Below are 25715 nucleotides of genomic sequence, written 5' to 3' on the forward strand. Positions count from 1 at the left end.
TATTCTTCTGTGGCTAAATGGCTTCAACCTCTCTAAGTGTTTCTTGGGGAAGATAGTAAGAGCCCAAACAAGGAAATAGGAGGAGACAGGCCAGATCATTAATCTTGTAGTGCCTTCCTTTGTACTATATTTATGGTTCCCCTTAGGCAGAGACCTTTGGGAGTTGGAGAGTCCATTAGTTTTGGGGATCACATTGACTTGAAAATGGAGATAGCTGCTGAAGGAGTTATAGAGAAGTTCAGTGTTCCTATTTGACCATCTCAGAATGTAAGTGCTGCTCCCTGAAGTGGGCATGGCTTTCTAAACTTCTGCTAGACCAACATTTATACCCTTGGACTGTCCATCATTACAAGCCACATCATGGCTTATCACACCTGTGCAAAGCATATTGCAAATAATAATGTGTAGTAATACTTAAAGCATAGTGAAAAATGCTATTTATTTCTGTACTGGGAGTATGGAGGGCTTACCTGTAAAATGTAGGGATTAAATCTGAGAATACTGCACCCTGGCTTGGAGAGCAGCATTCACATTGTGTATTTTCTAGGGAAAACTCAAAAATTTTGTGCAGACTTGGAAAAAAAACGAAGGAAAGATGCTAGTAGAGGCACAAATCGATCTGTACAGTCAGCATTCACAATGCGTTTTCACTTACAATTTTGTTACTGTGCACCTTGACTCCTCTGCCTTGACATCTCCTGCTCGAACATGTGTGAAACTGTCTGACTTCATCTGAGAAGCAAAGGCTATGCACACCTATGGATGTACCAGGAAAAGGCTCCTCCTCTTCTGTTTCTGTGATCAACTTCAGTCAAGTTTTTAAAACCTTTAAAGAGCTGTTAATATGGTGGGAAAGGTGGCCTTTTAGTTGTACTCACTAACTTATCAGCTTTTCCAAATATATACCCACTTTTCCCTTTGTGAATTTTTGTTTGCCCTCATAACAGTGCTCTACATCAGCACTGGGCTTACCAACGAGGCTGGTTGTGTTTTTTTTCTCTTGCTGTCTGACTTCTGCTGTATTTAAAAATATCTTTTCACCAGTTTTAGGCGTTGATTTCTGTCAGCTTAATCTTAATGAGTCTTGTGTCAATATATTGTGTCATTTTTTGAAGCTTGTGCAGGTTTTTGTAGTGAATGCTTAGTGCAGATACAGTTAAACCCCAAGCAAGCAAAAACCTTTCAAATTTGAAGGATTATGTACTATTAATTGTTTTCCAAGTTAATAACACTATATATTATTTTATGTTTGGAATAGCCTGACTGGTATTACAGAGCAAAAGTGGTTGAATTAATGATATATTGCAGTGTGTTTAGGCAACCACACAATGGCTGAGGAGGATCTGGGCAGTCTGCTACATCCAGAACTGTTTCGGCTCTTTGGACAGGAGTGGCTGTATTGAGCCATAATGATTCCAAAGCTGCAATTACTGCAGAATGAAAACATAGCCCTTGAAAGTTATTTGGGTAGATCCTTCTGGTAGATGCTCTGTGGGCTGAGCTGTTACTACAGCCTGGGAGTTGTAACAAGCACCAGTGTTTAAACCATGCTGCATATTAACCAGCTTGTTGTATCCATTTCTCCCAAGTGCAACAGAAGCCAAGAAAACTTTCATTAAAGAAATGATCCTACTAATTTAAGGTGGAACGAACTGGTGTGAGGTAATAATTTGGCTTCAGTTTGTTTTACAGTAGCCCCTCCTGGAATGACCTGCTGTCAGGTTGTGCAGGAGCTGCAGCTACTGGGAGACATGTGAGAAGTACTTCATTATAACTGAGTGGCAGTGATGGAAGAATCAGCGTTGCTAATGCATGCTCATTCTTTTAACTCTCTGAGTGCCATGGACTCTTTCTGGTGCTGTCACACTGCCCACTAGCAACAGCTCTTTAATGGTCTGAGCAGAAATCATTCTGCCAGCTCTGTGCCAGAGGAGATCCTGCTAAATACTGCTGTCTTCATCACTCTCTGATGTGGTGGAACAATGCTTCATCCCAGTCAGGGATGTTTAAGATTTGAATAAGGTCAGGAAATTCTTGAAAGAGAAATGCAGGAAACCTTAATTTTTGCTTTTGAGACCGGAGAGTAGATTTCAGGTTTCTCTTCTAAAACAAATGTGCCTGAAGCATGTTGTTGTAGTTCCTTTCATGCTAGTAAATGATGTATTTTTAGACCACAAAATACTGAGGATCCTGGAGGGGGGAGCCCTAGTTCACAGAAGATTTATTCCCAGTTAAGTGCCTCTTCCTACTCGCTGCTCCTAGCTCTGTCCCCAGGCTGGGGCACAAACTGCATGTGAGTGGAATAGCTGTGCCCCACATCTTTTCTGCAAACACGTCCTGTAACCCACTGGTAGCTGCTGAAATAGCTGGAGTAAAAGCTGCACCACTGCTGTGCTCAGGAAACCCCTGCTCCTTCCAGTGACCCCCATATTGCTCTTATTGTAGAACTGAGCCTGTATTTCTGTTTGTCCTTTCATCTGCACTGTTTTCATCTTCTATTGATGTCATGGGCTATAGCTGAAACTGTATTTCTGTCTGGAATGCTGTTTAATTAGAATAAATGATCCACTGTGTACGTAGGGTTATTTTTCTTTAATAAATCTTTTCTCCATGTGTATATTCAATGACAAAACTAATTAGGAATGACAAACATGTAATTCAATACATTAGAGGGAAAGATTTATAATGCCTCTTGTACTGCTTTTCATAGCCAAATTGTGGACACTGTGGGTTCTTTGTTTGCTCTGTCACCTTGAAGTTCAGCTTACCAAATTTAGCTCGGCATTCTTGTGTTTTTGTAATTTGTGCTGTTGGCCATCTCAGGGTTCTTATTTCAATTACATTTTTATCTCACTGATTCTTTTTTATTAAGTTACTCTCCTAATAAAAGTTAATTTTAATTAACTCAAGTAATAAAGAAGTTATGGAAGCTGTAACTGAGATATGGCAACATAAATTTTCACTAAAATGTCCATTTAAAAGAAGACTGGAAAGTTTATTTCTTTTGCTATTTAATTAAAAGTTAAGAATCAGTTATGCAAGCTGAGGGGGAAAAAATATAACATGCTTAATAGAGTTGAAATGAAATATTCTGTACTCTCTTCATAGATTTTTGGTTGGTGTGTTGTTTTTTTGGTTTTTTTTGCAAGTTATATAACTTTTGCCATCAGGTTTTTCATTCTTGTCTGTCTAAAGTGATGCATCACACCTGCTTCTGAAGTCCAGGGACAGCTGTTTCTCATTTTTTTCCTTTAAAGTAACAAATGTTGTTGTCATTGGAGTCAGTTGTGAAACTTGTAGGGACTTACTGGTATAGGTTTAGGCTTTTGGGTTTCTTAACCCAGCAACACCATCATTGTCCTGGGCCCTTCATTATTCCTGCAAGCTGTAACACTCACTGCCTTGCTGTGGCATACTCTGACCCAGACACTCCTCTGTCTCTTCTGCACAGAGTAAAGAGCTGGTCTTGTTTACTGCTTTAAACATCTGTGCTTTTTCCATCTTTTCACCACCCAAAACGGAAGATAGTTCAGCTTTTTATATAATACCCCTGATTTCCTTCTCTGTCCCCACATATCAGACACAGTTAACGATGAGAATGACACTGGAGTTGCCACTGCTGGCCCACATTTTCTAGCAGATAGATAGGGAGCAGTGGTGAATGAGCAGGAGGGGCCCAGTGTTATAAAGGATGCTCCTTCTGGTCTGAAAGCAGCATCAGGCCAGAAGAATTGCTTTGTCCTTGTGCCAGGACTGATAGGCTTCCCTCTCCTGGAGCTTCTTCAAGCCTTTGTGCCAAGAGCACCTTTGTACATTCCTCTGCAAGTGCAGTTGTTACGATGAGACCAGGATACCTTTCATGTTTGTGTCTAAGCTGGACCTACCTTAAAATCTCATGCAGGTAGTAAATCAGTTCAGCTACCCCAGTAAATTTCTCTGGAGATAAGCCAAGGGAAGGAATCAACATGGTTTATAAACTTTCAAAATACATATTAAGTACTTTTTCCCTTAACTTGGTGATTTACTTCTATTCACTGTTAATAAGTTAATATGGAGAAACATTGGGTTTGGTGCCAAAAGTCATCAGGAACATAACCCAGAGCAATTTTTAAGGGCACAGCTTTTAAACAAGCTTCTGGAAGAAGCATTATTTGACAGCACAAAAGTGAAATAACCCAGTTTGTTATTTTAATCTCATATCTCCACTTCTGGTGTTCTGTCTTGTAGATGATTTGCATTCAGCTGAGGCTTTGGCTGATGGGTTACCATAAATGGCTCAAAACCAGATTGTTCCACTTACATACAGCAATTTTTGTGTGTAATTAGAATAAAGCCAGGCAACTTTCTGAAATACCTCTTTTCACCTGATTAAACTTGGAGTCATTGTTCCTGAAATAAAACAGTTGGCTTTTTAGAAGTCGGTGAAAGATAGGAGTCACTGTTCTTTGCAAAAGGCATTTCTTGAGTAAGAATACTTTTTTTTAAATTTAGATAAACTCTTATATGTGGGAATTTGAAATTAACTGGTTTTGTATATATGTTTTTAAAATGTTTAATCCCAAAATATGCTTTGAAGAGCAGTGATGGTCTTTGTAAAACAGAAAAAAAAAAGGTTAGATTTTGCTCTTGCTTACTTTGATGAGTAGGGAGAGGCTTTGCAGGCAATTGTACGACTGATATTTCTTTGAAAACTGAATACCATACTTGTACAATTTGTCCTCTGAATGAAGAAAGATTAGTAACAACTGTGGTAATTGACTCACAAGTTCAGCTGGCGTTTGGGAAGACTAAGCTAATATATTCTGGGTGCATGAAGAATAAGAAAGCAAATAGATTCTGGAGTAGTTTACCCTTGTCAAATGAGAAGAATATGCAGCAGACTAACTCACCAACGTAGTTCCTGATGTGGGGCTCACAGCACAAGCACAGGAAGGATTATTAGAGGCTTTCCTCACTGAGCCTTTCCCAGTCAAAGTGTCACTAGGGTATTACAGCCCCTACCTCACACGTGGTGAAAACACTTGTTGTTTTCACCATCTTGCAAGACAGTTGTGGTGCTTTATTCTTTACCACTTTGGCCCAAAATGTGCTGCTTGCTGAAGGCCTCCAGACGGGTTAAGCACCATGGTCTAAGAGGCTGCAAATCTCTCTCACCTCATTATTATTGCAGAGGAAGATGTGGATGATGGAGAGCAGACATAGCTATCCTTTGAGCATGTTGTTTGAGAAATCTCCTTTTTTGGGCTGGGAGAGGGTCTTCTCCTGACCCAGCAGTGTGAGTTAGTTAAGACTGAAAACCAGAACAGACAGGACTTGTAAAAGGGTCTCTACTGTCTGCTTGTTTTCCTACCATTCTGGTGAGGCCTCACAACAAAGTTAGGGTCAACTGCTTGTGTGCCAACCCTCATTTATGGATAAACTGGTGTTGTATCACTGTAAAACTCTGAGAAGTGTCTTCACAGCCCGACAGCTCTGCTCTGGGGCTGTGTGAGTTTGCTCGTGGTGGCCATAGGGTAGCAGTCCATGATTGGAGTGCTGAAAAGTGAATGTCAGAATAATTCATTTTCAGAAAATGCAAATTTTCTGAATCAAAGTAAATCAGGTTCATGGAGCAGAAATCTAGGTAGCAGATAACTGATAGTAATTTCTTGTGTGATTCCCTCTCTGTGGGAGGTTGCTGTACATTGTAGAAATAGAAATGGGTTTTTTTGGTGTTTTTTTTTTTGTCCACAAAAGCACATAAAAAAGAAGGTTGAAAACAGTTTAAAGAAAATAAGAAACATCTGTTTTTCCCCCTCACCCTTTTTTGTGTTGGTTATTAGCCACTTCCGTGTTAAAACAGATTGTCATATTTTACTCTTGCTTTTTTTGTGTGTAGGTTAAATGTGGAAAAGCACTGGCCAACTGCAAGCTGCTCTTGCATTATGATTTTTGTGTGTGATAGCAGCATTTGGAGATAAAAAGTGAAGACAAGAAGCTTACTCTTTGAAGTTTATAACCAATCTCTGAATCTCTGACTAGGTTACTTTTGATAGCTTTCTTCAGATTTCTTCTCCAGCTACATTCTTATTGACCATTTCAGCTGCAGTTAAATATTTCCCTTTAGCTGATGGTCATCTTGGAACAGGCAGAGGATGTTGCTGGAACACATCTGAAGGCAAAAGAGAAGAGCAATGAGGCCATTCTACCCTGGGCAACTCTCCAAAGGAAGTATTACACACTTGGCTTTCATGCCCTGATATGTGAGACCTTGTGATTTGACTACTTGAAGTGGTAAAACTCAAAGTATAATTTGAAGTACAGTTGGTTTTGCACTGTGCAGTATGGACTGTCTGTGTTAGCTGTAAAGGGTATATTGCAGTGATATTATTTAGTGTCTAATTAGTATTTTCTCTCAAAGGTTACTAACTGGACTATCTCCAGCTGTCTCTTTACTTAGGTGAATGTTACATCCTCATTAACTTTTGAAACACAAACCTGCCTTGTGTGGGGTCAGGATTAGTTGCACATAATCCCACTTATTGTTTGGGAAACAGAGTCAGGAATTTATTTATCCAAACACTTGTAGCTGCTCCTCATGAGGCATCAAAGTAGGTGCCAGGTCTTCTGTCCTAAGCACTTATCCCTGCTGCCCGTGTGTTGTCACCTAAAGGCAGCTTCCCTTCCCGGGATATTTGAGCTTTACTATGCTTCGGTGCCCTCTGCTGCTCCCGTAAAATACTGCTGTCTCCTTGCTGTCAGAGGAACATGGATAATTTTGCTCTACTTCTTTTCTTTCATAAGTTAATTGGCCCAGTAGTTCCCTTGGTGAGGGGTTGCTTTCTTTGAATTATAAGTACTTTCTTTGAAGACATTTTTTTCACTTCTGAATTTCTGACATGATTCAGACTGAGATCATGGGGTTTTCTTGTTTTACGGCAAAGGTAGATTTTTATATATATATATATATATACACACACATATATATATACACACAAGTAGTTTTTATTGCTGTTTTCTTAAGTTTCTGCCTATACAACATACAGGATCTGCTATTCAAAAGTAGAGGGCCATTTCAGATTCCTGAAATCAGGAGCTGTAAATTTTGATTTGGGAGCTTGAAGTCATCTATGAATTACGTTGTAGATTCTTATTCATTTCTTGTGGTTTTGTCGGTTTTGATTTTTTTTGATGTGCCCCTCCTTTCCTCTAAAATGTTTTACTTTATACTGGTTGGTTTGGTAGATTCATTCACTGATTACTCCTGTTCTCTAGAAAGGAGCCTTAAATGTGTAAGCCATTGACTGACACATTTTGCTGTATTGGGAGCCTGTTGTTGCTGTATGGCTCCAGCTGCAGAGACCTTTGTGTTAAAAATCTATGGATTAAGATTCCTTCCTGCAGTTTCAGTTTCTGCAGTGGTTTTTTTCTAGCTCTCAGGAACACCCGTAGTCAAATGTTACATTAGACTTGGTTTTCCATATTATTAAGATATTCACAGAAGTTGAAAGGAGGAGTACTATTATGTGATGTTTGTGACCTTATGTATATTCAGTTAATCCAGTTTGCCTTTGCCTCAAGCCAAGCAGTTGTTCTTTGTGCTTTGTGCGAGAATTGTGTGCCCAGTGTCTCATTTGAATTTGTCCAATTTCATCTTCCAATGGCTGTATTTTTTATACCTTTCTACAAATTATTGATATAAATAGACTTCCAGTAACTGTGATTTGCTCATGGGAAGATTTCATTACTATAATCTTATGTTCTCTCTGTTCATGAAGGTTCATAGGTAAGACGTTGTCAGCCCTTAGGCCATTTTAATTATTACTTTTTGGACCCTCAGCTTTTCAACAATTCATAAAAATATAACAACCAAAATTGTGGAGGGTGTTTCAAAATCAGTTTCACCATTTTTAAGTGCAGTTGTCATGATTTTCTAATTCTTACTACTGAGTGCTCACCTTAGATGTTTCTATTTATTAATTAGTAATTGCATCTACTTCCTAGTTCCCTTTGTTGATTCCTTAAGGAGAGTTACTTGAAATCTGCCACTCTTTTACATTCATTTTTCATATGAATTATTCATTTTGTAAATACTGATTTTGAAGTTACTGCAAAAGTTAAACAGTTTTATAACTACCATTAACCCACCCAGCCACACCTGGTATCAGAGTGTGGCATCAGGTTTATTTAACAGGACTGCCCCTCTGTTGGTGTGCATAGCAAAGTTTTCTTGGTTCTCTGCTCATGCTCTTCTGTTGGTGAGAAGCACATGATTTCCCTTATCTGTATGGAACCATTACCTTGGCACAGAAAGTGAAGGCAATTTGTAATTCTGTTTTTAAGATAGGCTGTCAGCAAATCCTGTCCTGACCACTCTTGAGAGTATCTTATACAAAAAAATAATTGTTCCTAGATTGGTGATTGATGCAGCAGAGCTGATAAAAGTTACATTGTTTAAAGGTGTTTATAAATCACCCTGTCCATATGTTCATTTCCTGTAATCTGTCATTATGGGTTCAATCATAATTGTGAGGGACACAAAACTGGCTTCACAGCACTCTGGAATGAGGTTTGCTTCCATTTGGTCTATGTTGAAAGGTGGCTCAAAGCAAAAATTATAATCGTGGAATACCATGTATGTTACAACAGGATATCTTTGCTCCGTGGTTTTGAATTACTGAAGGGCGTAGTCAGTCTTCTGAGTTTTTCCCCTAGCATTGCTGGGATTTATGCAAAAAAACTGGGCCAGTTAAAGGGATTGCTTGGCAGAGAGGACCATTTTTTTTTTTAAATACAATTCTTTTTCTCAGTTGGGAGGTTAACATTATGACAAGCTGGGTTTACAGTCAGTGTTGAGGGGGGATTTTGGCTCCGTCCGACACAGATGGGCTACTAGAGCACTGTGTGGTATGATCACAGCACAGAGCTCTCTGCTCTGTTCCTGAAGATGCTTCCCAGCTTCTCAGCTAGGCCCAGAAGTTGAATGAGGGAGCAGTTACTGCAGCAAGAGTGAAATCTGAAACACCTCTTTATGCACAGGTTTTTGTGTTGCAAGTGATGGAAAAGTAGTTTTGGAGAAGCAGTCTAACTTTTACTATCTTTCAGTTTTGTCAAACTCAGCCAGGAGGATGAGGGAGGCAGTGGTTTACTCTGTTACAAAGTGCCTCTGCTCCAGGGTCTTGCTAAAATAGGAGAATAGGTAGAGCATAAGCATTTTCTAAACTCAGTTTGTCCCTTGGGTACCCAGCTGTGACTGGTGGCGAGATTACTGACCTTCAAACCATGCCCATTTTCTTCCTGTTGAAGATGATTCCTTTGAAGAGACAAAATAATGCACACAATATTGTCCTCTAAAGCTGCCATGCATTCTTCCAGATGTATTATTAACTGTCTGCACATCCCATCCAATTTTCCTTAGTCACAAGTCTTGTTAAGGAATCTGTCCTTTGCCCAGCTCCATCAAACTGTATGAGCCTCCTATCCTGCATAGTGGACAAGGACAACATTTGAGTTCAGTATGGTAAAAACAAGAAAGTTTTTTTTTTTTTTCTTTCTGCCTTTTTTTATTTGGTACTTCTCTGTTTTCTGGGTAAATTTTCAGCGCTCTCACTTTGTACAAAGGATTTTTACTGACAGACTGAGATCTTTGTCATCTGTGTCAGTTAAGTAAAACACTTCTTTATAGCCAACTTGTTTGTAAGGAGCAGATTTGAATGAGTTCACGACTGTAAATGCAAAAAATGTGGCGTTTAAGAGACACAAGAAAATTATATGTATTGAGAGATTTGATTTTAGTCAAGAACTATGGAACAGCTTGGGTTCTCAATTAGGATTTGGGGATATAATAAAAATTGTTAGCTATGCAATTGAAAAGTATCCCTTAAGTCCAACTCAGGATGTGCTTCTTTCTCTCCATCTGAAAAATTGGAAAGGAATAACATATTTGAGTTGTGTTGCTCAGTAAAGCAGGAAGAGTAAATTCTGTTGCTAGTGTTATAAGAGGTCAGAGTACATGGTCAGCCCATCCTTCTTCCCAAATCAGCCAATCAATGCTTTGTCCCTGTTTTCCAACAGAGAATGTATTGGCTGCTTCGGGTGTTATATTCATGCATTTTTATCAAAATATGGTTGGTGTGATTGTACATTTCAGTGCTCTTCTACTTATCAATACCTTCATTAGCATTTTATAGTTATAATTTTAGAAGAGGTTTCCTTTACAAACATGATCAGTTTTACTGTTAACTTGAGGGACTTTCTCTTACTTGGGTAAATTGTAGGTCTAAACAATTATATGCCAGCAAAATTGGATTTTTGTGTTTTCCCTCAATGCATCTCTGAATTAGATTGGTATTCACTTTGTGTGTGTGCAGACACACTTGAGATCTGCTTTTAATTACTGGATAGGATTTACAAATCAGAAATGCAAACACAAGCACACAGCTTTTTAATCATATGTAAGTCACCTTTCAAAAACTGTCAAGGAATCATATTTTTAGAAGCCTATTATTTGTATAGACACAAGTAATGCAATAGCTCAGCCTCTGAGATTATGAGCATGCTTATGATGAGAATATTCTTGGCATAAGTCAGGAGTATTATATAATAAGGAAACAATGTCTTTTTATACTTTTCTTCCAAAACATTCCCTAGTGAGAACTGGGCGAAAAAAACCCCCATAGGATTGCCTATGAATAGATCTTCTTGCAACATGATAACTTTAGCCAAATTACACAAAGTAGATTTAAAATCCTTCTCATGTTTTCATAGTTATGTTTTTAAAACCCTCTGTTGGCATCTAATACAAGTTCTGATTGTGTAACTGTAAGACCCAGACCAACAATGTATAGATGGTGTTAAACTGTCCCTCTAGCAGTATGGATGCCCAAAAGGCAGGAGACCCAGTTGTCAAAAGCAATAAACTATTTGAGTGAGAGAAAATAAAAGCATCTAATCCGGGTTTACCTGGTGCCCCAGAACGTACAGAAAGGCAGTGCTGAGGCTGAGGAAAATGCCTTTGGCTCAGTAGTGCTATAGGTTTTTGGTTGTGTACACCACAAATGGAAAGCCTAACTTAAGGTCAGATCCTCTGTAATGCAGCCTTCAGAAAGGTCAGCAACCTGCTGTAACGAGGTGTCAGGAAGGAAAGGGAGGGATTGGCCCCTACAACAGTTCAGATTTAGAAAATAGATGAGTGGTAGGTGGTTACCCCCTTCACTCCTTTTGCTTCCCCTGGGACTTGTGTAGCTCTGCAGTGTAACACAGAATACAGCCCAATACCTTCCCCCTGGCCACATGCAAATGCTGAGAGCTGAGGTGGAGCAAAGTGAAGATGAATGTGGATGTAGCAGCTGTTGTCTGTGTTAATGATGCTTTGTAGTGTTTCAGGAGTCGTTTCTAAAGAAAGCTGTTAATCCATGGTGGCCAAGAGAATGAGAAAGTATATCTGTACAATAGGTGGTATTTATAGCGCAAATGAGGATTTGGGAGTTAATTTAATGATCTAAATGGGGCAGGAACAGTTCACCAGCAAGCTCAAAAGCCCCAAAAGAGGAGTAGTTTTTGGGTGTGCAATATATTTGTTTCCAGACAGACCATCTGGGAATAGGTGGATATATAGCCAGCCTCCTGAAGACACTGGAATGGTTTTGATTCATCCAAGCTGCTTTTCTATTAAAAAAGAAACACAAAGTTGATTTGTGATGAAAGAGTAGAGCTAAACAGTAGTTAGATGATTTGAAGGATGCTGCCTGAAGTGGGAAATAAATTGTGAGATAGGGTGTTTTGGAAGAGATCTCCCTCTGGCAGGCATAAACCAGGACGCACATCTTGGAAAAAACAGACAGCTGAGAGATGGACCTTGTCTCCAAACCAAATATGAGCCATTGCAAGGCCTATGGATTAAAACAGTGGCAGGCCTTTCGTTACTTTTCTGTTCTGAATCCTGATTGCTTCTTCAGAGTAGCTCCACCTCAGCCCTTCTCCACTAGCACAGTCTCTGGTACAGACCGAAGGGGAATGGCTCTGGGTGCTCCACACCTTGGCTCCAAGGCAGCATCAAATCCAAGTGAACTTTTCCTGGTGGATATTTGTCTAGCTTGTTTTTAAATCTATTTGTTGACCAGGATTGCAAAGCCTTCCAAACCCAGCATTTCATTATTGTTGTAGTTAGCTTCCTTTATTGTTTCTCTTATCTAGCTGCTGCTGTGGCTTTGAACACACAAAGGGGAAAGGAGAATGAGATCACAAGCCAAATTTATACTTTTACCATTAGCTATTTTTCACCTCTACAAAGGCTGAGAAGTTTGTTCTTTATTTTTCAACCCATGAGTTGATAATTTTTAATAGAGTTGAATGATGTGCCTGGAAAAACCATGGAAGTTATGGATTCAGTGCATCAGTGAGGAAAAAATATGGGTGCTGATCTCCCTTTGTGCTCAGCAAGATAAAGATGATAAACTAATTATGTTGTGGTCTTTGAGTTGACTGATAAATGGCGAGCAAGATCTTTTCTTAAGGAAAAAAAAGCCTCTTTTGAGGATCTATTTTAAGAAGAAAAATAAGTAATGCCATAAAATATGGAACACTAAAAATTGTTTAAAATTTGACAGTGGATATATTCATATAAAATCTGTTAACTGTGTGTTGTAGACTGCCCAGCTCATTGATCTCCTAGCTCTTTGGAAAGCTTAACTTAATTAATTTAGGTTTATGTATTTCAGTGGAAAAAGATGTGTGCAACCAAGCAGGAAGTTTTTTCAGGGTTTCAAAATAAATTTGTATCTGGAATATGGGAAAAGACATAAGAGATCTCTCTTCCATGCCAAAAAAGGAACTATGCTATGCTAAAGATGTTGAAAAAAACACCATTTAAAATCTATGTGTGTGTGTAAAAATATATTCTTAAGTGGATCTTTTTTGAGGGTATTTGAAGCATAATTCTAGACTCTAAACAAATATTTTATAGCTGGGGGAGACTGATAAAAGAAAGGAAGTTGAGAAAAGTATGTAGGAGATTTTCCCCCTCTTCTTTGATCGTTATCTGCCCATATGTGTAAGAAAACACATCCACATCTGTAGTTTGACTGTATCTGAGATGGAATTCAGGGGTTCTTGTAGGTCCTATAAAAAACCCAACAAAGTGAGTTTCCATCAGTTTCAATGGCTTTTATATCGAGCTTTATTCACTAAGTGCCTGACAGTGATATTTTGGTTGTCTTTCATTTACCAGAGTATATGGCAGAATTAAAAACAAAAAGGGACTTTGCTGGTTGATTTATTTATACAAATTTTCCTTAAGTCTAAATGCCAATATCCCTTTTAATAATAAAACCCAGAACACACGAAACCCCCCAAAAACTCCTCCCCTCCAAACCTTTCAAATACAAGCAACCAGGGAATTTTATAAATAGATATTCTTACCTTTACTACAAAAAATTCATGCGGAAGTCCTATCTTGGAATAAGCTATTCATTAGTTGGCTTGGCAGAAGGAACATAATCCAAATGAATGAGCTGCCAAGAGTATTTTTAGTGGTTTTATATGTTGCCCATTCAAATCTTGGAAAATTTCTTCAGAAAATTGGACAAACTGACCAGTCATTTTTATGGGCTTTCACAAGATCTAAAAGTGAAAAACAACTATTGTATTTAGCATCTGTTAATGGAGGTTTCAGGCTACAGAACTTGAGAAGGTACTGCTGGGAAGCTCATACAATAACCATAAAATATTGGACTGATAATAGGAAACACTGGCACTGAACAGATATGGAAAGAGTCATGCTAATATTCCATATCCAGGCCTGCTGCCCTGTGCCGAGTGCTAAAGATACTGTGGTGAAACATCCACAGTAGTAGAGATCTGGAACGAAATCAGAGTCAAACCCAAGATAAATGAAATTGTCTTTTTCTCCCATGAATGCTATTTGTTGGGTAATTCTGTCTTTGGAGAATTAAAAGCCAGGAACTTGGACACAGAAGAGAAAGCAAGTTGTGCTAACATTTTTCCAAATGGGGAAATATATGTCTTTACCCCACATGTGTAATTAAGCCCTCATCTTCCTTTATTTGAAGTCAGTGGCTTTTTCTTTTTCTCTTGCTTCTTTGGGAATTGGATCTAGAGCTGTGCTGCCATTGTAACTGCTCCCTAGACAGGTTTTTTTCCCTCCCCAAGCTGGAAGCTAGAAAATCAATAAAAGGAAAACTATTCACCAGATATCAAATGAGTTTCAGTGGATTATATTTTATTTGACTCAAAGTGGAAAGGAATGACAAGAGAATATTACATTTTTAATCCCACATAAAATACGTTTCTGGGAAACTGTTCTCTGCACGTGGACCTTTTTTTCTCAGCAACAGTCTTTTTCTTACCCTGTACATAAGTTAGATCCAAAATCTGCCCTCAGAACTTCTGCATATCCTCTGCAAGATGAGATATAGGTAGGAGATTTTAATGTTGGTTTTTTTAAATTATTATCTAAAAAAACCCCAAAAAACCAAGAAACTTCCTGAAGAATTTAAGGGTGTTTTGGTGCCTGTGAGGGAACATAGCTGGAGGAAGCTTGAGAAGTCAGATTGGCGCAAGCTTTTGACTGTGAATTACCAGAGATCAAACAAAAGTTACCCCTCTGACAGAGGAGCAGCAGCTTTAGGACCCTTTTTAGCAGAGCAGGTGCCCACCAAGGAAGGTTCCCAACATCCTCCAGTCAGGCTGCCCTTGTGCAAAGCAACCCCTTCCAAACAATGAATGAAACTGTTCTTCAAGAGCAGGAAATCAGCTGGAGGCAGTGGAGCTGAGCAAACTCAAATATTAAATTTGTCTCTAATTTAAGCATGAGTAATAAAAAGAAACACTGAAATTATATTTTGATTTCGGATCAGTTATGCCATTGCTTAATATCACCCAAAGATCAGCTCATGGTTAAAGGGGCAAGAACTGTTTTCTCTGAGAAGAAAACTCATCTGGCTAAATTTGATTTATGCCACAGTAGAGGCACCATGATCAGGCTGACAAGTTTTAGAGTTACTTTGGGCAGAATTTCAGTCAGACTGCTTTTCAGTTACAGGCTTAGTAAATCCTCTCTTTCAATGTAATAATTTAAAACAGTTCTTCAAAAAGTGATATCTACCTTAAAAATCAGGGGTAACAAATACATTAGCATAAAACAATTCCTTTGAAATTCTAAATTTATAAACTTGTCTCCATTTACAGAAATACAGTTTAGGATTTGTATAATTGCTGCCATCTCACAATATGTATTTAATATTTTTCCTTTTGACATTTGTTCTGTTGCCAGGCTGTATCTGCTTATGGTCTGTGATCTGCTTTGCATTACTTTTATAGAAATATTACCATTAAAAGTGCTACATGTAGTATTAAATAGCAGGGTGAGGCAGGAGGCATGAGTAGAATCACTTGTTCACAAATGAGGAGTTTGGATGGCTCATCTCAGTGATGGGGTATAAATACCTATAATCAAATCATTGGTCTGGCACTATGGATAATCTTGGTATAAAATTGAGGCAGGCAGAAGTGCAATATCCCAATATCCAGGGTTATGAATATTGCAGATTATGTAGAGACAAAATGCACAAGAAAGACTTTCCTATACTGGCTGCTCTTGCTACAGTTTATTCTTCTGTCAGTATTTCCCCTATAAACTCCTTTTATTCATAGGCTTGGCAGTTAGCCATAAAATTTTGCTTTTAGCAGGAACTTGGCAGACAGTGTCTCAAGTCAGGAAAATTATTTTAAACAAATTTTTAAAATATATGTATTGGGGCTCTTTTAAAAGTTAGGGGTGCAGTAATTTTTTTCTGAGAAAAAGGATTGGTTTCAGTGGGGTTTTTTTCATTGTAAATTCTCTAAACATTTTCCTAAAAAAGGAAAAAAAATGTTGTAACCAAATAGTGAAAACATGACTTACCTTTCAAAAGCATGTGTGTGAAGGTACTGTACATAAGTGTCAATGACTTGTGTATTTTTAAGTGATGGTTTTTAGGGTATTGCTTTAAATCAAATACCTCATGTGTCACTGTGATGGAATAAAGCTTGTTATGATGTTATAAACTGTGAGGGGAAATAATATGCACCATAAGTAATTCTAAATGCCCACACTCCCTCTTTATTTACTTTTCCATAACCTGTCTGTAAGTTTTGTACATAAGAGCCTTGGAAAATCAGCCCTTCAACAAGTTTGGCATAATACAGTAATTAATAAGGTTGTGTGAGCAAGAGGTGCCATTATGTCAATCTTGTATGCTGGGAGTGTGCTCGGGTTGTGTGAGCATTCATGGGAGCAGAACAGCCTTTCTCATACTTCAGATTTTACAGTGGTAATTTGGGCAAATGCCACCTGGGCCACCACACATCAGCAGGAGAGAAGTTTGATGGTGATTGTGGTTCTTACAGTTCACCTGTAGGCTGAGAAGCAAGTCACTTTTCTCCTGCAGTCAACTGTAAGTTTGCTGCCTTGTTGATTTTCATGTAGATCTTCAGTGGTCGGCAGCATTCCTGTCATAGCTGTCCCTACCCTGGCATGACTTCCTCAGCTACTGTCAAGTGGGTTTCCATCAAATGAACACATCAAGAAGGACATGAGGAGTCCTGAACCAGCACAGGTGTTTTATCAAGGGGAGATGAGTCTGTGATAGGTACCCGACCATCAGGAGGATTTCTTTCTGTTTGTATTGTTCTTTTAAGGGGAAAGCATTATTTAAAAGCATTGAAAAATATGTGATCGCTGAAGTAGGAGTGCAATTTCATATGGCATCAGAATATGGGGGAAAAAAACTCCTGAAAAATAAACTTCAACAGGAAAGATTTTGCTTATTTGACAGTGGCACCTATGTGCCCCTATGTGATCTTTGAAAGCTGATGGTCTTTGTCTTTCAAAGACATAATGCCCATCCTTTCATTACTCTTGTTTTTCCACTGCATGTGCTGAAGTGAGACCAGTTTTTAAAATTGCATGGTAAAGTGTTTAAAAGAACCTTCATTTGGATGTTTGCAAATACATTTAATAAGTTAATTCAAAAAAATAATGCCAGATATACTTCCCAGAAATTGGAATCTCTTTTTCTATTATGCACCTGAGGCATTCTGCACGTTGGACTCTGGCTGACCTGTCACACTGTTTGTGCTGGATGGGGACCATGTGGTGTGCTGTGTGAAGGTGGAAAAATCCAGTGTATCCAGGTGCAAATTTTGAATATTGCATTCAGTAAAGCTTCCATGAATTACCACTATTTTATGGACTCCAGGAAATATATGGACTGATGTTAATGCAAATTTATAAGTAGGCCCAGAGATAATTAATGTGTCAAAATGTCTTGAAGATTGTCTTCCCCTTCACACTTTGTACCTACTGTAGATACCCATATTTGAAAGGGAAGTGTTTAGAGTTGCAAAACTGGAGGTGGGAGAGCTCTATAAAATGCATGAAAATGTGCCTTTGGGCACTAAGATAAAATTCTCAGCTGTGCTACTCTCACAATGCACTTCATCCCTCTTCCTGAGGTGAGATTCTCATCTGTAAAATGGACATAATGCATAACCTTAAAAGCTGCAAAGAGAAAGTTTAAAGACTTATTGTATTTGTACTGTGAAAATACTCTCATTATGTCTGTGCCAAGTTTTCTTTGCACAACTAAATGCAAGGACAGAGTATTTAAATACCATATTGTAGAGAACATTTTCTAGTGATTATAATTTATAAATTACTTTATTACATACTGGGATATAACTTTTAGGTTCTTCATTGGGGATGTTAGTATAATCAATGATATTTTTAAAAAGAATATCGTGTTTCTAATAAACTCTTTAAAGTCTGCCATTCCTTCTTTTTTGCCTATTTTGAAATTCTGCCTTTATCTCTCTTCCAAGCCCTGGCAAGTGTTTGCTTCAGGCTGGCTACTGAGAAAGTGGGCAGTGTGCTGAAAGTTATATTGGTTTCTTGGTTATGTTTCCTCTCAGAACCTCTGTGTGTTTCCCAGGTTCTGTGGCTTTTGAGCTGTTTGCCAGCTGCACGTGCAAATCTTCAAGTTATAATTCTCCAGACCACTTAGAAATGGAGGGAATTGGAGTGATGCTAAACATTTCTCAGTGTAGTTTCCATTTAAGATGGGGCACATTCAGAGGAATGGAGATGTATTGAAAGTTCAGATTTATATATTTCCATCTACGTAGTCACATGTACTTTTAAATCTTGGAAGACAGCTAAATACTGGAAACTCAGGGACAAGTTTTTCATATTTTTGGTCCTGGTCAGCTGTCCTGGATGATTGGACCAAAAAGCTCTTAAAATATGGTTAGAGACTTGGACTGCCTGCTTGCCTGAATATCACCCAAGTGAGTGCATAGCCTTCCTCCCTGTTCTCAGGACTGTATCTTCTCTATATTCTTATACTGGAGAATGTGGGACAATATCTGCCACTGCAGATAAGCAGATGCAGGGCTTGTATGGTTCTGGTTGAGCAAGCATGAATGAAAATCTGGGCAACTAAGTCTACATTTTCAGGTGCATTGCCAGTGATGTAATGCACCAGTGCTTGCAGGATGTGCTTATCAGGGTTTTAAAAGGGTTTCTCTCTTTGCTGGACATTTGTCTGTCAAAATAATAGTTTATGGAATATCACCCAAGAAAGTAAAACGGTTTGCTGTTGTTCAGAGGAGAGGCCAGAAGCAAGTGCTTCTGTTGTCAAAGTCAGCAATGGGATAAAAAGGTACCCTGGGACTCTGGTGTAGGCCATCAAAACCTGTTAGCAGGGAATAAAAGAGAATTTGTGTGGAGTTTTTGTAAAACCATCTGAACAATGTAATTAACTCAGAAATTGAAAAATAGCAACTTAATTATGCTTTAAGTACTTCAATGCTGATTCCTTTTAGCAGGAATGTAACGTGTAGGTGCTGTCCTTAGCAGTTAGATGCAGCAATAGCTGTAGGTGCCAGGTATTCTAATGCAGCTGCTTTCTGCTTGGAGTAGTTAGGGAGGGAACCACGATTTCTTCTCCATGCCCACAAATTCCATGTTCCCTCTGTTACTGCTCACAAAGAAGGAAGGAGGTGATACAGACTCTCTTCAGTGCCAAAAGCCTCAACTTAGCTCAGAGGTGCCAAATAGCCAAGCAACATTTCATCCCTTCCTGGATGCCAAAAGCCTCAAGTATCCCTGCTCCACCTGCCAAAACCTCCAGCTCTGTCCTGACAACTCCTGCAGTGCAGGCCTGTGCTGTCAATATGAAATTTTGCAACACTCTGACAATGGAAAAATCTGGATGCAGTATAATACTGAAAAACATGCTGAGATTTGCCTTTAGTTTAGTATGAAAATGAATTGTGCTGTAAATATTTCCTGTGTGTGACACTTGTGCATGCTTTATTTTCCAAAATTTGAATTTATTCAAAAATTCTGTAGAATGAAAATATATTGCAGAATAGAACACTGAGGTGTCTGAAGTCCATCTGAGCCCCCAGATGTATTTTTTCATGTAGCTCAGTAAGTCCATTTGCCTTTTGGCTGATTCCTTGCTGGTGATTCACCTTGTTACTGAGCTTTACCAGCTTGTGTTTCTGAAAAGCTCTTGTTATTCTGGGGCACGGGTTCCACTTTGCAGTGAGTTTGCAGTGCTGAGGCCAAGTGCAAGGAATAGGTAACTGAAATAATGTTAACAATTTAAAAACTAATTAGTTCTAAACATCTGCTTAAAATAGCTGCATTTACTCCCAGATGTTTTTTATCAGTCTAAAATAATGATGCATTGTCTTTTCTCCAGGATTTTAAAATTCCAGATATGTTCTTTTTAACATACAGAATAATACATAATTTACTTTGGTACATAGAAGTAAAAGATTTATCAAACTCAATGACATAAACAGTGCACAATTAGGTAATACATAATGCACTCAGCAATAGTAGAAATATATCAGGAAATATCTTGAAATCTGTTTTAAGGAAACAAGTGGAAGTTTTAAAGCTAAAACTAGGTAATGCAAGATCTTTTATTTATAATTCTTATTTGTCTGGAAATATGTTTTGACTGTTCTTCTATTTAGTTGCTGCCACAAGTGAAATAGTTTTTCCTAGATCTGTAATCTGCATTCTACACCTCACTTAGAGAGCAAAATACAGGTGTAAATCATTTTTGTATGTGACCTTAGCAGTGAAAGAGATTTCTAGTGTAGCTTGTTGCAAAGCTCTAGACATAACAGGCAGAGTTAAAAGTGAAGGGTACAGTTCTGAGGCTGAATGGCATATCCAGTGATTATCTGCAGGTAAATACTTGTTCTTTCCTGCTCGTGGATACAGTCATCAGTGCAATTTGATACCTCTTCCACCAAGTGTAGTGTCTGGAAAGAAGAATCTGGGAAATGCATCACAGAGCTACTCAGGCAGGATATTTTTCCCTTCAGTGCCATAATTCCTTGTGCTACCTCTGTTTGGAGCTGTTGTAGGCATGAGGAGGAGCAAATGGCACAGTGCAGCGCTGCACATGAAGATTAGTGAAGAGCAATGTACCCTTGTGCCTTGGAAGTCTCTGAAAGTCAGGATAGTGTTAATAGTATTTATGGGTTGTGAGAGTGGGAAGAAGCAATGAAAAGGAAATGCTTCATCTCCGTTCAAAACACCATCAAGGATGAAATTCGCTCCTGGGAGAAGGGCCAGCACTGAGCTTTGGGTGTTGCTTAATTTAGGCCTTTGGTGGTACTGAAGTGGTGTTTATACCCTTCAGCAGGTTCTCTCCCTTGGATGAATTTAATCTGAAGAACCTAAATTCTGTATTTAATTATAAGAAATGTAATTATAAGAAATGCATTATTAAGTAGTAATATGCTATAATTGTGCCAGTGTAACTCCTTTTGGTGATTCTCCTTCGGACTTTGGCAAGCCTTAGTGGATTAATACCAACCACTTCAGTAAGAAGCCATGAGAAAAACAAAAGCACAGCCACCCAGAGAGCTGAAGTGACACTGGCATAGTAGCAGGTGTATTGGTAAATATTCCTCCATGTCCAAGTCCTTACTTGAAACGTCAAAGACTTTATTTCGTGAGCCACATCACTTCAACCTGTTTGAATGGAGCATTCTCATGTATCTATCACGATCTCTGTCACATTGGGACATCTGCTGCCCAGAGGTTACACTGAAACTCTTCCAGAACCTGACAGAGCTGGGTACCTGGCCCTGGGGAGGTGCTCAGGGGCTGTCACAGGGCAGGATTTGTGTTGATATGTGCATGGCAGAGGGACTGTCACCTGGGGACTCTGGCAGATGGATCTGTGTGCCAGGTCTCGACATGCCATTGCACATACTGCTGCAGTAAATCTTGTGTCAAATACTGTGGACTTGCCTCATGTTTATTTGTGTTTAAAGAAAAATTGTATGCTATAAACGCTGTGAAACAAACATTTAAGGTTTCAGAGCATTTGCTCTTGAGAAGCTGAATCTTTGTTATGCTGAGTGCTAAACATTTACATATCCAAGCCTTATGTAATGGATGTCTGAATAATAATAAAACTGCATAAACTGACCTTCGTTCTCTGGCACCACTTCTCCTTTGAAGTCTGCATGACCAAATTCAAGACAATTATGTCATCCTTCATAACAGCCAAACAAAAGTTTGGCCAAATAATCTTTTTTCCTCCATCTGACAGCACTGTGTTTGATTTTTGTATTGTGTGTCAATGTAGCTGTTGTTATTTACTGGGTGTTACAAGTGACAGTAAAAATCCCCTTGTTTTGGAGCAATGATCAGCCCTGTTAACATCTGGATTTCATTTATGTTACCTCAGTGCCCACTTCTGCTATACTTGGTTACTTTGAGCAGTACGTTGCGAGTATGGCCTGAGAACACATACACAGGAATAATGTGCAGAACATGGTGTTACAGTGTGTGCCCATATGTGACAGAAGCAAAAACAGAGCCCTGGACAGGAGGGAAACTGGCACTAGCACTTTCCCCTCTGTTCAAATCTACCAGTGCCACACTTCAGTGAAGTTCTCTGTGGACAGGACTGTCTCTGTCAGTTAAGGGTTGTCAGCAGAGAACTCAGGTTGCACATTACTGGGCCTCAGACCCCGAGGACACCTTGGCAGACTGTCATCTCAGTCTTTCAGGTTCTGCCTATGTCACCAAGTGCTTCAAAACTCAGGAGTCTCTTTTCCCTTACCCCCTGATTCACGTGATCCTTGCCCAGGTCCATGTTTAGTGTTGTGACTTTTTTCCTTTCAAAAGGAGTTAGATTGGGATGAAATATTTTGAGTCTACCCTTACCATATAAACCATATTTCTGCAGAAACTTGGTACAGACCCTTAGCTATTGCTCTGGCTGCGATGTTTGCATCTAAACCTGTGTTCACATGGGGTACAACTCCTTCCAGCATGGCTGGGTCCAGTGGAAGTGTGACGTCTTTTCCCACCCAGCTTTATGTAAAGAGCAGCAAACCATCTAGGTTGTGTTTATAGCTGGTTTAAGTTATTTTTTCTGGATTCACTACAGCACTTGTGGCTTCGTTGTGTTACATCCTTGGGTGCACATGTGCATGTCCATGCACACATTTATGTTTGTGCTGGGACATAAATACTTCCACAATGAATATGCAAATTGTGTGTGTTGCACTTCGTCTGTTGTGAAATTAAGCCACTAAAGGAAAAACTATTCTAATATGGTCCAAAGTTTCACTGCTGAACTATGTTAGAATTATGACTGAAGACAATAAAAACATGAAAAACTGAAGTCAAGCAAGCTGTGAATAATAATACAATACGTACAATAATATCCTTTTGTGTCCAGTTGCAATTAGCTCTCAATTTAATTCCTAAATGAGTTTCCAAGGCTTTGTTGGTGTAAATCATGACGCTGGTGATCTTTTCTTTATCTTACTTCAGTTTGGTGCCATGGTGAAGACAACTGTAATGTGTACAGTTTATGAAACCAGACAGCTAGTAAATCAGTATTATTTTGTTAGTAAATTACTAAGGCAGTGCAAGCTCCTTTAACTCTTTCCCATGGGACAAATAGTTTGAACTAGCTGGAGCTTAAATCAACACTGTGGGCACTGAATTAGTCAATGATTCTGAAGAAGGCTTTGTTGGCATAAAGTTCTGCTTTGATCCTCATAGTATTTACAGCTTTTTAACTAGATACAGTTCAGAACAATGGCTTTTATCAAAGCAGTTTGGGAAGTGAACAACTGGACTTTGTTTAGGGCTTTAGATGACATTCTGTCTGTTAATATCATGTGGCTGGTTTTAATACAATGATAAAGTTAGGATTGTTTTAGGCATTGTCACTGCTTTGTCAAAAGAAACTAGCTATTCTAAAAAAGAGTGGCATGTGTTGCCTTTTTAATATCTCAAGTTTAATCATTTCTCAACATGTGAACACCCAATCATTTCCTTTGGGCTTGCAGAGGACAAACTAATTTTGCACCCATAAATTTGCAATAAGTGACTCTTTTGTTCATCTTGATTCATTTTCGTGTGCCGAGTGACTTGTTGGGAAGTGCTGAGATTTTTTTGTCAAGATTGAAGGCAGTTGGTTCCATTTTCAGTGTCAGACGTTTCAGAATTGGCTTCTGATATAAAGTAAACCTAACATCAGTGTGAAAATTCCTCGGGGATCTTGGCAGAGCTGGGCTCTATAACTTTTGGAATGGTAGATTGGCCTAAGAATGCTTTTAAAGCTTTACGGTAAGTGATTGTAAAATTTGTAAATTTATAAGAGCAAGAAAGTTAAGGAGCCACTGATGTTTTTAGACCAATTTCTGCAATTCAGTCTTCAAACAGAGATGCTAATCCTCTAATAAACAATTTACTTTTTTTTTTTTTTTTGACAAGTTGACCACTGAAGTCAATGGGAATAAAAAAATTGGCCGTAAATAGTTGTTTCATTAAAGCTTGGATCAAATCTTCATGTTCTCTCATTTGTGATGCTTTTGGGGCAGAGTAAATATTGGTCAATATTCTCTGTCACCTGAGAAAAATAACTCACTGCCTCACTTTTATCCACAGTCTGGCTTTCATAATGATGCCAAAAGCCATTACTTTATGTTAGCGGTATTTTTATGTGCAGACTATCACCACGGTGGTTAGAGAAATTGGTGTTTTAATCTTAAACTGGGTGTAATATAGGATTCTAAAAGTTCTGTTTCACTGTAACAAGCCCATCGTTTTGTTTGAACATGGTGCCTTGTCCACGTGCTTGAGATTGTTTGGCTCCTACACAGCGTGTTGGGCATAGAGGCGTTGGGAATGACAGTGTGTTTGGGCAAAGCAGTTCTTTGGCAGGAGGCAAAACTCATATACACTGGATCTTCAAAGACTCTGCTTTTTGCCCACATAATTATTATATATTAAAACAATAAATTTGAAATTTGGTAAATAAGCAGCAAAGGAACATAATTGGTACTGTTAATGCCAAGCAGTAAAACGTATACAGAACAATTTTTTTTTCCCCCCCTCTCTTTTCCTTTTTCCTTTTTTCCTTTAGAACTCCAGAACTACCCGCTCAGATGAAGATAAGGATGATTCCTGGGATGCCTGGGGGGCCTGGAGTGATTGCTCACGGACCTGTGGAGGGGGAGCCTCCTACTCTCTAAGGAGATGTTTAAATGGCAGGTAAGCCACGTGCTGATGTGTGTGAGTTCTTCTGCAGCTCTGCCACATTTCCAATCCTCTTCTGGTTGCTTCTGTTTCTGAGAGCAAGTGCTGTGTACAGATAAATCAAATGTTATAAAATACTGCTTTCAATGCATGTTTGTAATGGATAAATAACTTAGGCTTTCACTCTGAACTTTAACATGTTATGAAATACGACTGTGGAATAGCAGGAATGATTTATTTAGTATTTAGAGAGGGGAGTTCTCAAATGTTACTCATATGTGACTCAAATGGTGAGTTACCTGTGTACAAATTAGCCTGCACTTGGGCACGATTTGACATAACACTCAAGTGCCCGCTGCTCATGTGGATGTATCAAATGCTGCTTTCTGTTAGGAAAGGAGAGGACAAGAGGCCATAGTCTCAAATTGCACCGAGGGAGATTTGGGTTGGACATTAGGAGGAATTTCTTCACTGAAGGGGTAATTAGCCACTGGAATGGGCTCTCTAGGGAGGTGGTGCAGACACTGTCCCTGGCTGGGTGTGTTTAAGGAAAGACTGGAGCTGGCACTTGGTGCCATGGTCTAAATTGACATGGTGGTGGTGGCTCACAGGTTGGACTTAATGATCCCAGAGGTCTTTTCTAATTGATTTCCAATAGATTCTCCAATTCTTCCCTGCCAGTTCTTTCTCTGCCGTGGTCCTGGTAGCCATATGTTTTCATGGATGAGTCTTAGTGTGGCTTGAAGAGAACAGCACATGCAGTGAAAGCCTTTCACCTCAGTAGTAAAACTGGGCTAGTGTAGGATTTGTTGGGACAATCCTAAAAGTAGGAGTAATGCACGAGGCCTGTAGTCAAGCAAGAAGAGATCCCAGCCAGCTTTGAGGCATCTGTGCTGGCATCCATAATTGCTTGTTTTACTTGAACTATTTTTAAGCATTTTTAAAACCGATGGTTGTGTTGAAATTTTTATTTAGTTGAGATTTTTTAAGTTAAATGCAGTATCATCCAGGAAATCACTTTTTCTTAAAGAAGGTTTGGAGCGTGATGTGCTAGTTAAGGGCACACTGTGTGAAATACAGAGCTGAAGATGATTGATTAAAGCACTGCCTGTTTCTTTTAGTGAAAAATGCACAAAGA

The 25715-nt window shown here is 38.9% G+C and overlaps 1 protein-coding gene across 1 annotated transcript in view; it reads left to right on the forward strand.

Moving 5' to 3' along the window:
• ADAMTSL3 (ADAMTS like 3) overlaps positions 1-25715 on the forward strand; it is a gene marked incomplete at its 5' end in the record, with an annotated part of 171025 nt that overhangs the window by 51540 nt on the left and 93770 nt on the right. The window contains one exon of the mRNA XM_082290374.1: positions 24465-24592. Within this exon, the coding sequence (XP_082146500.1) occupies positions 24465-24592 (128 nt within the window). The remainder of the gene's footprint in view (positions 1-24464; positions 24593-25715) is intronic.

The sequence above is a fragment of the Coloeus monedula genome (genome assembly GCF_965178545.1).
Source record: "Coloeus monedula genome assembly, chromosome: 14".
Lineage (NCBI taxonomy): Eukaryota > Metazoa > Chordata > Aves > Passeriformes > Corvidae > Coloeus > Coloeus monedula.